At 38.5% G+C, this 18751-nt stretch overlaps 1 protein-coding gene across 3 annotated transcripts in view; it reads left to right on the forward strand.

The window, feature by feature from the left end:
• Positions 1 to 18751, forward strand: part of eps8l2 (EPS8 signaling adaptor L2) — an 84830-nt gene that overhangs the window by 15012 nt on the left and 51067 nt on the right. The window contains exons 2-3 of one of the 3 annotated variants that reach the window (XM_061917188.1): positions 3999 to 4049; positions 4488 to 4534. In XM_061917188.1, the coding sequence (XP_061773172.1) occupies positions 4015 to 4049; positions 4488 to 4534 (82 nt within the window). In that variant the 5' untranslated portion in view covers positions 3999 to 4014. Of the gene's footprint in view, positions 1 to 3998; positions 4050 to 4303; positions 4535 to 15702; positions 15746 to 18751 lie in introns of those variants that run through there. The other 2 variants (XM_061917187.1, XM_061917189.1) reach the window with 2 other exon arrangements.

Raw genomic sequence — 18751 nt, forward strand, 5'->3', positions numbered from 1 at the left:
AGAAGCAGATAACTGAGTGTTTCAACATCAAATGAAAACATTTGGGAATAATTATATATTTTTTCCAAATAATTTCTAAATTGAGAAAAATGTGTTTAGGCCATGCATGGGCCTCACTACGACCCATCAGGAGCAAGGGTGAAGTGTCTTGCTCAAGAACACAACGGATGTGACTGGGATGGCGGAGGCTGGGGATCAAACCAGGAACCCTCAGGTTGCTGGCAAGGCTGCTCTACCACCCGAGCCATGCCGTTCCATATACATACTTTCACTATGAATAATTGATTATTTACCTTAACACCATTCTAATTTACCAATCTCAAACAGTATATATATATATATATATATATATATATATATATATATATATATATATATATATATATGTACATATATATATATATATATATATATATATATACACAAACCCTGTTTCCATATGAGTTGGGAAATTGTGTTAGATGTAAATATAAATGGAATACAATGATTTGCACATTATTTTCAACCCATATTCAGTTGAATGCACTACAAAGACAACATATTTGATGTTCAAACTCATAAACGTATTTTTTTTTTTGCAAATAATAATTAACTTAGAATTTCATGGCTGCAACACATGCCAAAGTAGTTGGGAAAGGGCATGTTCACTACTGTGTTACATCACCTTTTCTTTTAACAACACTCAATAAACGTTTGGGAACTGAGGAAACTAATTCTTGTTTTATGTAGAGCTTCAGTCGTTCAACAGTCCGGGGTCTCCGCTGTCATATTTTACGCTTCATAATGCGCCACCCATTTTCGATGGGAGGCAGGTCTGGACTGCAGGCGGGCCAAGAAAGTACCCGCACTCTTTTACTACAAAGCCACGCTGTTGTAACACTTGTCCTGCTGAAATAAGCAGGGGCGTCCATGATAACGTTGCTTGGATGACAATATATGTTGTTCCAAAACCTGTATGTTCCATCCAGCATTAATGGTCCCTTCACACATGTGTAAGTTACCCATGCTTTGGGCACTAATACACCTCCATACCATCACAAATGCTGGCTTTTGAACTTTGCGCCTATAACAATCTGAATGGTTATTTTCCTCTTTGTTCTGGCGGACACCACGTCCTCTGTTTCCAAATATAATTTGAAATGTGGACTCGTCAGACCACAGAACACCTTTCCACTTTGCATCCGTCCAACTTAGGGGAGCTCGGGCCCAGCCAATCCAGCGTCGTTTTAAGATATTTTTGATAAATGTCTTTGGTATTGTATAGCAGAGTTTTAACTTGCACTTACAGAAGTAGCGACCAACTGTAGTTACTGACAGTGGTTTTCTGAAGTGTTCCTGAGCCCATGTGGTGATATCCTTTATACACTGATGTCGGTTTTTGATGCAGTACCGCCTGAGGATCAAAAGTCTGTAATATCATCGCTTACGTGCAGTGATTTCTCCAGATTCTCTGAACTTTTTGATGACTTTACGGACGGTAGATGGTCAAATCCCTAAATTCCTTGCAACAGCTCGTTGAGAAATGTTGTTCTAAAACTGTTCGACAATTTGCTTACAAAGTGGTGACCCTCACCCCATCCTTGTTTGTGAATTACCTACTATTTCATGGAAGCTGCTTTTATACCCAATCATGGCACCCACCTGTTCCCAAATAGCCTGCACACCTGTGGGATGTTCCATATAAGTGTTTGATGAGCATTCCTCAACTTTATCAGTATTTATTGTCACCTTTCCCAACTTCTTTGTCACATGTTGCTGGCATCAAATTCTACAGTTAATGATTATTTGCAAAAAAAAAAATTTTTTATCAGTTTGAACATCAAATATGTTGTCTTTAGAGCATATTCAACTGGATATGGGTGGAAAATGATTTGCAAATCATTGTATTCCGTTTATATTTACATTTAACACAATTTCCCAACTCATATGGAAACGGGGTTTGTATTTTATCCACAGAGTTTGTTTTTATAATATTTATCTAAATATATATTCGGCATTTATTTAAGCATTTATTAGTCATACTTTTGCTCCAATATTAATCATTCATCTTCAGTCTCATGACTTATTTCAACGTATTGTATTTTATTTTCTATGTATTTTATGTATTTATTCTTCATTAATTTTATCTACTTTTTAGTAGGGATTTTCCGATCAGGATTTTTTTGTTGCCGATTTCTTGAGTGAGATCGGCCGATACCAATGCCAATTATGTATTGGTATTATTATATTTACTTATGTATCAACATTACATTAACATGTAATGTAAGAGACATATTTTTTTTGTATCTGTGGTTAGTGGTAATGTCAGTTTAAGAATATCAACACAATAATTAAACTAATTCCTTATTCTATTCCTTTGTGTGTAATGTGTTCATCATCGTTCTGTAATGATAATGATACTTGATTATGTCACTTAAGATACAAATAAATGCACTTTTTTGCCGCGAAAAAGGTAATTATCATTAGCTCAGAGGAATGTCTCCAAAAACTATGTGATGTTTCTCAATGCAAATTGTTAAAGACTTTCGAAACAAACAAAGCTGATGACCATGCATGAAAAACACTAGTTTGACGTGTGTTATTTTAGGTTGCCTATAAAACCTAATGATAACTACTAAAGGTGTTTTGGTGTGTAGTGGCGTAAAACTACACGACATTTCCAAGCAATCAATGTTTGGGTTACTACATTTAGGTGCATTAGAGCCACATAATATCTTTAAGTATGCTACAATGTAGTATAGAGCATGCCAATAAAAACAGAGCATTATACTGTAAATTATTTTTCATCATCAACGTTCATTTATATAGCCCTAAATCACAAGTGTTTCAAAGGGTTGCACAAGCCATAACGACATCCTCGGCTCAGATCCCACATCAGGGCAAGAAAAAACTCAACCCAATGGGATACAATGAGAAACCTCGGAGGGGACCGCAGCTGTGGGGACCCCGCCCCTGGGCGACCGGTGCAATGGACGTCGAGTGGATCCAGTTAATATTGTAAGAGTCCAGTCCATAGTGAGACAAAACAGCAACGCAGGGACGTCCCTAACTGATGCACAGATGAGTGGTCCACCCCGGGTCCCGACTTTGAAAAGCTAGCGATTCTTCTGTGGCCCCCTAATAACCTCTCCACGCACGGGAGACCTTAAGTCTTGGGAAGACAAGGCAACAGACAGGACGATGTGGAGAAACCTTGTCCGTGAGGGTTCCGCGCAATATAATGACGACCTCCGCCATGCTGCACAAGACAAGTGCAGACTAAGAAAGGAGAGAGCATCCATCAAACAGGCCCAACCCAAACCCACCACCACTACATTCCCTTGTCCACATTGCCCCAGAATAATCGGGTCCAGATTTGGCCTCCACACCCACCTGAAGACCCACAAGGACCAGGAAGGAGGACAGTTATACTCGACCACGTGCGACCGCCGATGATGATGATGATGAGTATCAGGGTGTGCCCCGTGGTCACCTAATAACCTCTCTATGCAGGAGAGGGGGGTAGAATAGAAGAGAGATGGCAGATCAACTGGTTTAAAAAAGGGGTTATTTAAAGGCTAGTGTATACAAATCAGTTTTAAGATGGGACTTAAATGCTTCTACTGAGGTAACATCTCTAACTGTTACTGACCGGGAGGGCATTCCAGAGAACTGGAGCCCTAATTGAAAATGCTCTATAGCCGGCAGAATGTTTTTGGGCTCTGGGAATCACTAATAAGCCGGAGTTTGTAGAACTCCGATTTCTTGCTGGGACATATGGTACAATACAATCAGCAAGAGAGGATGGAGCTAGACCGTTTTGTATTTTATATGGAAGTAGTAAATCATTAAAGTCGCATCTTAAGTGCACAGGAAGCCAGTGCAGTTAAGCGTAATATGATCAAACTTTCTTGTTCTTGTCAAAAGTCTTGCAGCCGCATTTTGTACCAACTGTAATCTTTTAATGCTCAACAATGAGCTATTGTATTACAATTTCTCATCTCTCTGTCCTTCTGTAGGTGGATGTCTTAAACCATGAATGTCTTGGGATCTCCATCAAGGCTAGCCAAGTGAGTGCAGTGCACATTCCAGCCTCTCCTTCCATATTTACCTTCCCCTACCGTAGCTCTTTAATCGCAGGCGACTGTCACAGTGGCCACAGAATCACTAACCCAGTATGTGCAAGGTGTTGCAGGTCATGGGCCTCGGGCACAGAGGGCCTCTGTTGAGAATTATTTGCTTTGCCTCGGCTGTTGGCTCCGGCTTCCAACCGGTGGCCCCCCCCTCCTCCTCCTCTTCCTACCCGCTTCTCTCCTCTCCCTTTTTCCACTCTCCCCCTTGCTTCCGAGCTGGTCCATATGGTCAGAATCTCACCTAATCTCGCGGACACTCTCCATATATGTCACTCCTGTTTTGTGGTCTTGAGAGTGTTAAGAAGCAACATTGTAGCAGTGGGACAAAATGAAGGGAATCCAGCGTAATCCCGTCTCCTCTACTTGTCATTGCAGTGGAGTGGCAAGATCGGACAGCAAGATCAGCGCTAAAGCCCTCTTTGGTAAGTCATGGCATTATTTACCTCCACCAAGGAACCCTCTATTGATTTTGATATGTTTTTGTGCAACTTTTAATCTTTGTTTTCTTATCTGTTGAATATCAACTTGTCTTTTTACATAGGCAGGTTTTCTTTTATTTTGGTGACAATCTTATATTTGCTAATCAAGGGTCACAGGTGAGCTGAAGCCTATGTCAGCTGACTTAGGTTAGCGGCAGTGTACAGTACTCCCGAAACCAGTCAATGACAGGGCAGAGACACACAAACAAGCATTCACACTCACACCGACAGACATTTTAAAAAGTCTCCATTTGCCCTAACATGCATGGATTGTGGGAGGTGGAGTTTGGAACTTATAAAACCACATGCCTGTGAGCAACTTTCCCTCTAAGGTACGCGCCTGTGCAATTGCACACTGCTCACGGCAAATCTAGGCCACGCACAAAATCGACTAAAAAGATAAGCGCATAACAGTGTGCACGTCGCTCACATGTGCACCACTGAATGCTCAAGGAGTTTTGGCGTTTGCACACACATATGAAAAATTGGAAGGAAAATTGCCTGTGAGGTACACACACCAACTGTTCTGACGAGTGTTGTCCCGATACCAATATTTTGGTACCGGTACCAACATTATTTTGATACTTTTCGATCATTTTTTAAATATAGGGGACCACAAAAAATTGCATTATTGGCTTTATTTTAACTAAAAATCTTAGGGTACATTAAACATATATTTCTTATTGCAAGTTTGTCCTTAAATAAAATATTGAACATACAGGTCAACTTTTCTTTTATTAGTGCGTAAGCAAACAAAGACTCTTAATTTAGTCTGATGACGTATGCAATAAAATATTGTGTCATTTTCCATTCTATTATTTTGTCCACATTATGAAGGACAAGTTGTAGAAAATAAATTATAATTGTACTTGTTCATCTACTGTTTATATCGGCTAACGTTCTCTTTTAACATGTTCTATCTACACTTCTGTTAAAATGTAATAATCATTTATTCGTCTGTTGTTTGGACACTTTACATTAGTTTTGGTTGATACCACAAATTTGGGTGTCAATCCGATACCAAGTCGTTACAGGATCATACATTGGTCATTTTCAAAGTCCTCATGTGTCCAGGGACATATTCCCCGTGTTTATAAATATAATATAATTTTTTTTAAAAACGAAAGAAGACGTGATGTCAAAAAGTATCGATGTGATCATAGTAGCATCGAGGTGATACGTACCTGTACTTGGTATCATCACAGTGGATGTCAGGTGTAGATCCACCAATGGCGTTTGTTTACATTTTGACGCCGGTGAGCTACGGTGTGTAGTGAAGCATGTTTAGCCATTCCTCGTCCTGCATGGATGATACTTTTTAGAAACTCACTTTGTTTGTCACCATGGAGACAAGGATTAGTGATTTAGAAGTGGCTAAAACGGTACATTTTAGAAGCGGTATAGTACCGAATATGATTCATTAGTATTACTAATACCGGGATACCCTACAACGTTAGTTCTGATACTTACTGTATATAACTTACAAATATCAATATACAGTATTTATTTTTAAATTGTTGTGTTCATATTAGACATCCTGGTACATTTTATGCTCTTTTGTAGATCCAACTTGCCCACCATCCTAAAGGTAAACAAGAGTCAAATGTTTAAGTTAAGCCTTGGTTCAAGTCATGCTTTATTTGTGATTTATAAATCATGCCTTTTTATAATGACTACCTCTTAACTCCACTTGTAATTATCCAGTAACATAGTTTCAAAAGGATATTGTTCACTGTTTCTTTCCAAGGGAGCACAAAAACAAACAAACAATTAATGTCATAGTCAGCACGCTATTTAGAAAATGTACCTGCCACACAATGCAAGTAATCATTTTAATGGGAGCACAAATTATATGCAGGATTTAAATCACATCAATTTTCTAAGCAAATTACTTTAGCACATAATGTGCCACTAAGCTGCTTGTTATTGTAGACTTAGTGCTGGTGTACAATGTTGGACAATAACTTTTCTTTCTTGTTCTTGATTAAAAGGTTGGTTTTATAGCTCTCGGTTGGATGCCGACTGTTAGGATGTTGATATAGTCCCATTTTGATTCCAGTTTTGGATTTGGACATAGATCCCGGGTTTAACCTGGGCGCCAAAGTTGACCAACTTGTCGTATTATTTCCTTCTCCTCCTACTATCAAGGAGAAGGGCAGTATTTATGATTCGGAATTAACTTTCACGAGCTCCGAGGCGAGAAAGCAGCTCATGATCTCATTTCAATATAGCAGTATACAAGCTGGTTATTCTCTGTATTGACAATTATAATAACAATATCACTAATGCTCGGGGCGGTATGGCTCGGTTGGTAGAGTGGCCGTGCCAGCAATTTGAGAGTTCCAGGTTCGATCCTTGCTTCCGCCATCCTAATCACTGCTGTTGTGTCCTTGGGCAAGACACTTTACCCAACTGCTCCCAGTCCCACCCACATTGGTTCAAATGTAACTTATATATTGGGTTTCACTATGTAAAAGCGCTTTGAGACACTAAAGAAAAGTGATATATAGATATAATTCATTTCATATCACTACTTGGTTAATATTCAGGTCATGGAAGGAACTTTTGAGTATTGGTGGTGCTTTTTGGATGTTTATTTAGAGGGTTTTATGGTCGTAATAGAGGACCTCTTGTTGACGCCATTGTAAGCATAGTTTTATTTACATTTATTTGCGAGTTGGAATGCATTAGAAATATATACTGTTGCGATCCGTTGTTCGGATCTTCACATATTGTTGCTTTGTTCCATTTTTATATCACTTTCGGTAGTTTGACCTCCTTATTTCCTGTTTAGTTTGTCACCATGCTTTCATATTGTTTCCACCTGCTACTCTCTGTTCCCGCACACCTGTTTTACTAATCACCTCAATTATTTAAACTTGCCTTTTTAGTTAGTTCTACATGGGATCCTAGTTTGCTGTCACGCAACTGCTGATGACTTGTTTTTTCATGCTCTTTCTCACTAGCTTCCGCGCTAAGCTTTATTGTATTCCTAGCTTTCATGCTAGTAGTTTTGTTCTTCCCTTTTTGTGCCTTCGTGCAAAGTGTTTCTGTTCATATTCCTAGCCTCCATGCTAGCGCCATTTGTTTACCTTTCTATTTAACTCCAGTGTTTTGTTTCTAGCCTGTTTTATTACTTTAATACATCCTTTATTTCTTACCTTTTGCTGTGTTCTTGCCGACGCATCCACGAAGGAAAAAATCCGTCATCGTTATGCCACACAGCCTTCACAATATACATTTGTTTTCTTGTCACTCATAATGATTGTGAAGAGCAGGCAAAATCCCTCCAAATATGCAGTTTCCCTTTACAAAAAAAACTATGGAATTACTGACTGGCGCAATTCCTCACAAAAATGGGACCTGGAAACCAAAATGTTTGACAACCGGTCCGTCTCACCACGTTTGGTCTTTTATGACTTCTCTCCTGTCATGATGAACATGTGGACACATTTTTGGATAGATATTAAGAATTTCAGAATTTCAACAACTCACCATTCAATTTAATCCAGATTCTTCCGGCAACGATTCGATTCAGAGTCAATTGAACATGATTCTAATTTCAACACCATTCTCACATAATATTATTCGGGGTGTAAAATACCTTTTCAAAACAGGTTAAAAAAGCTATTTTGGCATATGACATATATGTCCAGTGAATAAGCACGGATATTGACAAAAAAAACGGAAAAAATATACAATGAAAAATTTGAATGGACTCAGAATCATGATTCGGATGTGAATAGATTTTTTTCTCCATCATCGCGCCAAGATATGGTAAATTTTGTGTTTGCCGAAGCCCTTAATAAGGTTTTAGCTGGTGGAATAAAAATAGTTATATTATTAAAAAATAATACAAAATAAATTACATTTTCTTAAGGGGGTTAAATTAGGTATCACATTAATTTACTTTGTTACCATCAACTCAAATCTACAGTAAGATCAGGTTTTGTTTGGATAGTTTAGCTTACATTGTATTGGTTTTAGTTTCTAACAAGTATTAAAGTTGCCCCTGCATCCTCCAAGTTTTTCAATGGAAAAAGTTTGCACACTCGTGATGTAAACCATTCGGTCACCGTCCTGCCGCTCTTGAAAAAAAATATTGGGACAACGTCACCCCTAATAAAAGAGGGCATGGATTTTCATTTTAGATAAGTCCAAATGTATTTGGGGTCAGCAACCCAGAGCCTTAGTGGCGCCCCATTGGCTCACTGGAACATTTAAAAAAAAATGATAGAAAATGGAACAAGATGGGGGGGAAAATACTTTTTGGGTTTTAGTATGTTTTTTGTTTGAAGACAAACATGACACAAACCTTCCCAATTGTTAGAAAGCCCAATGTTTAATATGTTTGTGTGTATGCTTAACTGATGAGAGTGTTTGTGAACGTCGTTTTTTCCGACTAATTTTGGCGGTTCTTAAACACACCATAGAGTGGACTATGACGCAACAGTTTGTTTACATGTAAAATCTTCCACTCTTTCTTTGTCTCATTTTGTCCACCAAACGTTGTATACTATGCGTGAATGCACAAAGGTGATCTTCGTTGATGTTATTGACTTGGAGTGCTAATCAGGCATATTTGGTCAGTGCATGACTGCAAGTTAATCAATGCTAACATGATATTTAGACTAGCTGTATGTGCATATTGCATCATCATGCCTCATTTGTAGGTATATTTGAGATCATTTAGTATCCTTTGATTATGTCCTCTGTGTATTTAATTTATATGTGCAAAATACATACACCTGGGGACAGATTGATTGGCAACACTAAATTGGCCCTAGTGTGTGAATGTTGTCCGTCTATCTGTGTTGGCCCTGCGATGAGGTGGCGCCTTGTCCAGGGTGTGACTTAGATTGCTAATCAGGCGTATTTGGTCAGTGCATGACTGCAAGCTAATCAATGCTAACATGTTATTTAGGCTGTATGTGCATACTGCATTATCATTCCTCATTTGTAGGTATATTTGAGCTCCTTTACTTTTGTCCTCTTTGTATATAATTTAGTTTTGCATGTTTCTTGACACGGGCTTCACGGTGGCAGAGGGGTTAGTGCGTCTGCCTCACAATACGAAGGTCCTGCAGTCCTGGGTTCAAATCCAGGCTCAGGATCTTTCTGTGTGGAGTTTGCATGTTCTCCCCGTGAATGCGTGGGTTCCCTCCGGGTACTCCGGCTTCCTCCCACTTCCAAAGACATGCACCTGGGGATAGGTTGATTGGCAACACTAAATTGGCCCTAGTGTGTGAATGTGAGTGTGAATGTTGTCTGTCTATCTGTGTTGGCCCTGCGATGAGGTGGCGACTTGTCCAGGGTGTACCCCGCCTTCCGCCCGATTGTAGCTGAGATAGGCGCCAGCGCCCCCCGCGACCCCAAAAGGGAATAAGCGGTAGAAAATGGATGGATGGAATGTTTCTTGACACATTATCTGTACGTAATATTGGCTGCATTTCTGAAAGTTGTTTGTGTGCCATGTTGTTCCAGACCACAGCAAACATTACTTGTCTTGCCAAAGTTTCTATTAGAAGAAGACAGCCTGCCGTTCCCTTTTCTTGGACAAAAACGTCTGTACCTTTAAGCCATTAAAAGCCATTAATTGCAAGGCGTTATCTCATCTTCTGAGGTGCCTCTGATTTACTAATGGTTTCTAATGTAAAAATGTGTAAAATAAATATAAAATGTCAACATTTCTGTTAACGAAGATTTTCTTCAGCCTGCAACAGTCATTTTGATAGCAGGCTATTATAGCTACTATAGACACTTACGCCATGTGTTGCCTTCATTATATGACTTATAGATGGCTTCTCATTTTTTTGTGGCTCCAGACGGATTAGTTTTTTGTATTTTTGGTCCAATATGGCTCTTTCAACATTTTGTGTTGCCGAACCATGAGTCAGTTTCCTGCAAAACCTAACTTCCAGCTGAATTAATTCCATCATTAGGAAGGGTGTCTGTTTACTCGTGCTATTTGACATTAGCAGAGTGTGCAGGGCGTTGCGGTTTTTAAAATTGCTTTGGAACAGGGAGGGATATACTCTGCAGGTGAATAAAAAGCCTCATTGAAAAGAGGAAAAGACGAGGCAGACTCTGCCTCCGTCTCACCTCTCTTTAAGACCACGCTGCCTTTGACTTGAGCGCACTGTGGTCTGGACCAGCATCCATCCACACTGTGAAAACAGAGTAATGTTGGGCTGACCGTGATGCACCATTTCCTGGCATGGCTGTTCTAAATTTAGAATATATGACGGTAGTACTGGCATGCAATATGTCCCCACTCCGTCTGGCTCCTCACCTTATCATCTGTTCAAGCTGCATGTCATCCAAAAATCTACAGGATGCACCCGTATAAGTTGTTCCTATTGAAGCGACCCAGGGTTTGTGTCATGGCGACACTGTGTTGTTGTTCTTTGAAACCGACTTGGCAGATGGTCACCACATTATAGTTGCAGGTGAGCAGCATGCCTGCCATCACTAACTTTAAAAGATGGGGTGATGTTGTGTCTTATCAACAACAACAGCGGATATGCAACTAGTGTCAAATACTCAAGACGTACTAAGGTCTAGTCTCAGTCTGTTTTATGCAAAGCTTGATACAGCGATGCAAATGATGCTTTATCAATACTTGACCGAGCAGGGAGGCACCAAAAAACGATCACGTCAGCTTTCATAAGACCCAATAGTTGATTGAACATGTTTGGCCAGATAAAACAACAATGTGCATGCGATAGATATATTTGATTTAGTAGGGCAGTGGTTCTCAAACTTTTTTCACCAAGTACCACTTCAGAAAACACTTGGCTATCCTCACAAATGACCAACAATAAAATACAGTAGCGTATGTAGCGGGTATGTGGGATACACTAATATATCAGGTCAAGAGCAGGAAAAGGTAATTAGACATTATTTATTTCTAAATGATTGTTGAATCCCACAGAATGTAAGGCAACATAGCATTCTTATTTCAGAGTCACCACATACGACTATTTCAACAAGGACGGAATACACAACCTCTGGATTCATGGAAGTTGGCTTCCAAACAACTTCTCTGCATCTCAACGGAAGGAGGCAGACACCACTTCAGATGTGGCATTCAGGTGTCATTAATAATGCATTAATCCATCCAGCTATAAGCAGCATTTTGATGCGGACAACTACTTTGGCATTGATGAAGAAGGTCCACTACCTGAACTCCAGACAAATAATATTGTAATTCCAAACATAGATTTAAACATTAGTGAGACGATAATGAACATTTTTCAACAAGGGAACCCACTTGAAAATGATGGCAATTGTGGAATAGACATTTTCACTTAAATTCTGCACTTTATTCAGTGAACAACATGGGAATTATATGGTTTGTTAAAATGTTTTCTTCACGTGTGCAGTGTATTCTGCGAATTAAGGTTTTGTTTAAACATTTTGTAAAAAATAAATAAAAAAGAACCTGTTACACAGACCTGTATGAATTTGCCCACTTTATTATTGCAAATATCAAAATAACACTGCAATATGTTTGTGCTGTAAATACTTGTTTCTGCCATTGAGGTTTTTAAGTTATTTTAAAATACATGTTCTGACTTGTGATGGCATCCAGCCACCCACACACACTGTCAAAATCTCCCTAAACTTGTCCAAAACGTTTGTGCTACACAATTGTTTGTCTTATGATTATTATGTTAGGGGCTAGGTGTAAATATTAACACATTAACTTAAACTATAGTTTTAGACAAACGATGTCTACTGTCTGACTACAAGAAACATTGAAAAGTATATGAATAATAAGTCATAAGGAAACCTTTTTGAGCAAAAAAAAAAAAGATGTTAAATTTATTTATGTAAAATTTATAGAATATTCCCAACAATATATTTGTGTGCAGAGAAGTTCCATGAATCTAGAGGTTGTGTATTCCGTCCTTGTTGAAATGGTCATGCGTGGTGACTCGGAAATAAGAATGTAACAATCAGATCACATGAAAACAGCTAAGAAAATATAAGTCATACGGGAAAATGCATTTTTAGACAATATGATTTGCTCGATCGGCTAGGGGGCATCAAAAAATAGATTAGAAAAGACAGATTTAAAATAATTATATAAAAAAATAGTAATTTCAGCGAGCCGGATGTTGAACGTTGGCGGGCCGTAGTTTGGGGACCCCTTATCTAGTCCAAAGAAAAGCGCTAAATAAATGTAATTTATTATTATTACTATTCGATCAGCTACTGATATACCACGACGTGACTCACATTTCGACATGTTACCATAGCAACAACTCTGCAAACATTATTAGCTGATTTGACACTGTACCTTTTTTTGCTTCCTCCGAGACAAACTGCAAGTTTGCAATAGATGTGAGACTCTTAGGAGCTGCAGAAACATTAGTTGCTAACTTGTTTGTAGTGGAGGCACACAAGGCTAACTGCTTAATGGCTACAATGCTATGTTGCCTCACATTCCGTGGGATTCAACAATCATTTAGAAATAAATAATGTCTAATTACCTTTTTCCTCCTCTTGACCCGATGTCCATGTGGTAGAAGAGGCACTAGATAATGCTGCGGGTGGTGCCTCTGTGAAGATACTTGTTGGTAGTTCGGCAGACATTTTTTTCACAAACAACTCGGCTTTAAAAAAAAAAAAAAAAAAAAAACTGAAAAGGGGCGGGCATTATAGGTGACCGGAACCGGAATGCAGTGTCGCTCATACACTCTAGTGAAATCCTCTCACATACACAGGTAAGAAGCTTTCACACACACTAGTAAGATGCTCTTATACATATAACTGAAATCCTTGCACACATGCTACTAAAATTGTTGTCTCTCACATGCAAGTGGTGTGTGTGTGCGTGAGAGTAAAACATTTTAGTTGTTTATGTGAGAGCATTTTAGTTGTTTATGTGAGAGCATTGTACTTGTTTATGTGAGAGCATTTTACTTGTTTATGTGAGAGCATTTTATTTGTTTATGTGAGAGCATTCTGTTGTTTATGTGAGAGCATTTTAGTTGTTTATGTGAGAGCATTTTAGTTGTTTATGTGGGAGCATTTTACTTGTTTATGTGAGAGCATTTCAGTAGTGTATGTGAGAGCATTTCAGTAGTGTATGTAAGTGCATTTCAGTAGTGTGTATAAGAGTGTTTCAGTATTGTGTGTGAGAGAAAAACATTTCAGTTGTTTATGTGAGAGCATTTCTGTAGTGTGTATAAGAGTGTTTCAGTAGTGTGTATAAGAGTGTTTCAGTGGTGTGTGTGAGAGAAAAACATTTCAGTTGTTTATGTGAGAGCATTTCAGTAGTGTATGTAAGAGGTAATTCTGAATAATGTCCCTAACGGCCCCTCATATTAAAAGATTAATTTGTTCAACCTTGGCCCGCGGCTTCGTTCAGTTTCAAATTTTGGCCCACTCTGTAATTGAGTTTGACACCCCTGTTCCAGACTAAAAAAACACTTCATATTCTTTACTGCTTGCTAGTGTTACCATATCTGAGTTATTGTGTGGAAATATGGGGAAACAACTACAAATGTGCGCTTCATTCACTAACTGTGCTACAAAAAAGATCAATTAGAATAATACACCATGTTGGATACAGAGAACATACAAACACTTAATTTATTGAATCACAATTATTGAAATTCAAGGATTTGGTGCATTTGCAAACAGCTAAAATTGTGTGCAAAGCAAACTAAAACCTGCCGGCCAAGAATGTACAACCATTCTTCTCAACAAAAAAGGAAAAATATAACCTTAGAGGAAAATCTAATTTAAATCATTTGTATGTTCGTACAACACTTAAAACCTTTAGTACATCGGTATGTGGAATTAATTTATGGAATGGATTTAGCAAAGAAATCAAACAAAACTCCAATATGATTCAGTTTAAGAGACAGTTCAAACAACAAAAGTACTACAGAAAATATATTAAGACAAAAAGTGTTTTTCTTCTTCTTTTTCCATTTTCACACATCTCTGAAAGAGGTCCAGAGAGCCACTAGGGTTGTGCTAAAGAGCCACATGCGGCTCTAGATCCGCCGGTTGCTGACCCTTGACCTAGCCCCTTCATGCTGTCAAGGATGTAATAGCAAATTTTCCAGATTTACTGGGTTTGATCCCTGGTGAGATTTATAGCAGAAAGGTGTGCTGATTTAGGTTTTAATCATTTTAAATTTGTTGTTTTTGGCATCCAAAATTACTCTAAATAGGTCCAAAATATGCATAAAATGATATTCAAGTTTGAGTTCCACAGTATAAAATTATGCATAGGGCCCCAATATTGCCACGGGCAGCCCTTTCCCACAGTGGATACTTGAATTTTGCTTAAACAGTGCGATTTTTTTAATGAAATGTGTAAATGTGGCCCCTGCAACAATTTAGTTGAATAGCCCCGTTTTCTAAAACCTACGTAACTTTAACATAAAACTCAAGGCTAAACATCTCACTGGTACTTTAAAATTCCAGACCGTAGTACGTAAACCACAAAGTGGTGAGGGGAACATTGCTCATCAATGTTCATGTTTTCTTTTAAAGTATGATTTTAAAGGGCCATCTGTGCGGGATAGTTCCTGGTAGCATACATTAGATACATACATACATACATACATGTACATAAATACATACATACATAAAGAAATACATACATACATGTACATGTGTGTGGACACAGCCACTAGCAAACATATTCAAATGTTGCTCGGCAATAAAAAAACAATAGGCATCTGTTGAAAAATATATGGGTAAATGTGCGACTGTGATAAAATTGATTAAAATTAAATCACAGACACATGTTGGTAGTGTCCAACAAATAGGAGCCTTGTCAGATTTTTCTAGACCTGGGTCAAAAACACGCGGCTCTTTAACGCCGCCCTAGCGGCATCTGGACCTTCTTTAAAAATGTATGAAGATGGCTACGATGAAGGGAAAAAAAAAAAAAAAAAAAAATATATATATATATATATATATATATATATATTTTTACTATATGGTTTCTTTAAGAGGACAAACTTGACACAAACCTTCCTAATTGTTAGAACTCTACACTGTGTATGTTATATATGCTTCACTGATGAGAGTATTTGGCAAGCACTGTTTTCTCCTACTAATTTCAGCGATCCTTAAACTCATCGTAGTTTGTTTACATGTACAACTTTCTCCGACGCTGCCACAGTAAGACGTGTTTTATGCCACTCCTTTGTCTCATTTTGTCCCCCAAACATTTTATGCTGTGCGTGAATACACAAAGGTGAACTGTGTTGATTTTATTGAATTGCTGTAGGCATATTTGGTCAACCCATGACCGCAAGCTAATCGATGCTAACATGCTATTTAGGCTAGCTGTATGTACATATTGCATCATTATGCCTCATTTGTAGGTATATTTGACCTCATTTAATTTCTTTTACTCATGCCCTCTTTGTATTTATTCTATATTTGCATGTCTCATGACACATTATATGTATGTAATATTGGCTGTATTTCTCATAGTTGTTTGGGTGCCCAGCTTGCAAAGATTGTAATAAGTCCATTTAAAGAAGACAGCCTGCCGTTTCTTTTAACTTGGACACACACATCTATACCTTTGATCATTCTAAGCCAGTAATTTCCAGAAGTTTTCTCCTCATCCTGGGAGAAGCCTCCATTTTACTAATGATTTCCAATGTTGCAAAAATGTGTGGAATAGAAATTTAAATGCAATATTCCTGTCCAAGAAGATTTGATATTAGGCTAATATTGCGAATACAGACACTTGCATCATGTGTTGCCTTCATTATAAGGCTTGATTTTTGCTCCAGTATAGCTCTTTCAACATTTTGGTCGAGGCCAAAGTATGATTTAGATCAGGGGTGTCAAACATATGGCCTGAGGACCGGATCAGGCCCATGAACAGGTTTTATCCGGCCCGTGGGATGAGTTTGCTAATTATAAAAATTTACCTGAAATTTTGAATGAAAGCAACAGCTGTTCTAAATGTGTCCACTAGATGTCACAATAGCAATCACGTGTAGATGAGGCTACATATGTACAAAAAAAACCACATGATATTAGTGCACCATTGGAGGAAAATGATCAAACTACATAAATAATCAATCAATCAATCAATGTTTACTTATATAGCCCTAAATCACTAGTGTCACAAAGGGCTGCACAAACCACAACACAAACCACTACGACATCCTCGGACATCCTGGGTGACAATGATGGCCCAGTAATTACATCCTGTAATTTGATTTTGATGTACCTTTTTTATCTTGATATATTGAAAATTAACACCAATGAGTTGACTGGTGAACATTATCACATAATTTATTTAGAAAATATAAATAACGACGATTAAAGATAGAATACTATTAACCGCAACATGTAAGTGGAAAACAAAACAAAACACCAACATTATGATTTGTATATTTTTCAGAATGTACTTGTGTTATTTTTAAACAGAGAAAACAATCTGAATTTGTCTTTATTTTTAGGTTATCGTGCCAGGATTTAAAAAGTTTGGCCAACTTGACAGTAGATTTTTCTTCATGTGGCCCCCCATCTAAAATGAGTTTGACACCCCTGATTTAGATCATGACCACGTTTATTACTGCTTGTTGGCTGTGGGCTGCTGTGAGGATGTGTCCATCCATCCGTTAAGTGGCTCTGTTGCAAGTTGTGGCAGCCATGTGAATTGATTGCTATAAACGACATTAATAAGACATGGCGGCCAGCTCCACTTTCAGAAAGACACCTGATGCTTTTCTTTCACCTGAATGGTGGCGATCAGGAAGGAATGGGCTGAGAGGGATCGGCAGCAGAGCCAACGCTGTCGTCATTTGCACTTGATGGCATGTGCGCACGTTGCCTCTTCTCGCTGTTGTTGACATCACACAGTTTTTAAAAGGTGTGCTCACACTTGACTGGTATAGTGAACTGTTTGACTGCTTTTCGTCATATTCAACATAAAATGACGTGTGTGACATATAAGTGTTTGCTCCAGCAGGTTGGGAGATAAGACATCTGGCAATGTGATCTTGATAGCAACACACTCATTTAACTGTAATGGTTACCTGGAGGCTATTCAGCTGGTAAATAGGTCAGCGAGCACACTGGCACGCTAATGTGCCAGTTTGGAAAGAACAGAATCACATGAGCACAGCTCTTTTGGGTGTGAAATTTGAACACATTTATCATCAATAATTGGTTCAGTTTTTATTTTCATACAAGCATGATTATGACGTTAAAGTTTGAAAAGAAGTTCCTAACTCAAAGTCATTCAATTTCAGATTTCAAAGTTTTGCCGTCATTTTTGCAATGTCATGAATGCGGTGTCATGTTTTTGTGTGGAAAAACACATTTTTGTTTTCTTGCTTGCTTTTTTGAACATTTGCATTATGGCCGTCAGTGAAGAAAAATCCATAAATTAGCTGCAGGGTTCAAAGTAGAGATGTCCGATAGTGGCTTTTTTGTCAATATCCAATATTCCGATATTGTCCAACTCTTAATTACAGATTCCGATATCAACCGATACCGATATACACAGTCATGGGATTAACACATTATTATGCCTAATTTAGTTGTGATGCCCCGCTGGATGCATTAAACAATGTAACAAGGTTTTCCAAAATAAATCAACTCGAGTTATGGAAAAAAATGCCAACATGGCACTGCCATATTTATTATTGAAGTCACAAAGTGCATTATTTTTTTTAACGTGCCTCAAAACAGCAGCTTGGAATTTGGGACACTCTCCCTGAGAGAGCATGAACAGGTTGAGGTGGGCAGGGTTTGGGTGGGTGGAGGGTAGCGGGAGGTGCATATTGTAGCGTCCCTGAAGAGTTAGTACTGCGAGGGGTTCTGGGTATTTGTTCTGTTGTGTTTATGTTGTGTTACGGTGCGGATGTTCTCCCGAAATGTGTTTGTCATTCTTGTCTGATGTGGGTTCGCAGTGAGGAGCATATTTGTAACAGTGTTAAAGTTGTTTATACGGCCACCCTCAGTGTGTTGACCAAGTATTGATGGCATTCACTTGTGTATGTGAAAAGCCGTAGATATTCTGTGATTGGGCCGGCATGCAATGGCAGTGCCTTTAAGGTTTATTGACACTCTGTACTTCTCCCTACATCAGTGTACCACTCCGTACAGCGGCGTTTTGAAAAGTCATGAATTTTACTTTTCGAAACCAATAGCGAT

This window comes from Nerophis ophidion, linkage group LG12, assembly GCF_033978795.1.
Source record: "Nerophis ophidion isolate RoL-2023_Sa linkage group LG12, RoL_Noph_v1.0, whole genome shotgun sequence".
NCBI lineage: Eukaryota > Metazoa > Chordata > Actinopteri > Syngnathiformes > Syngnathidae > Nerophis > Nerophis ophidion.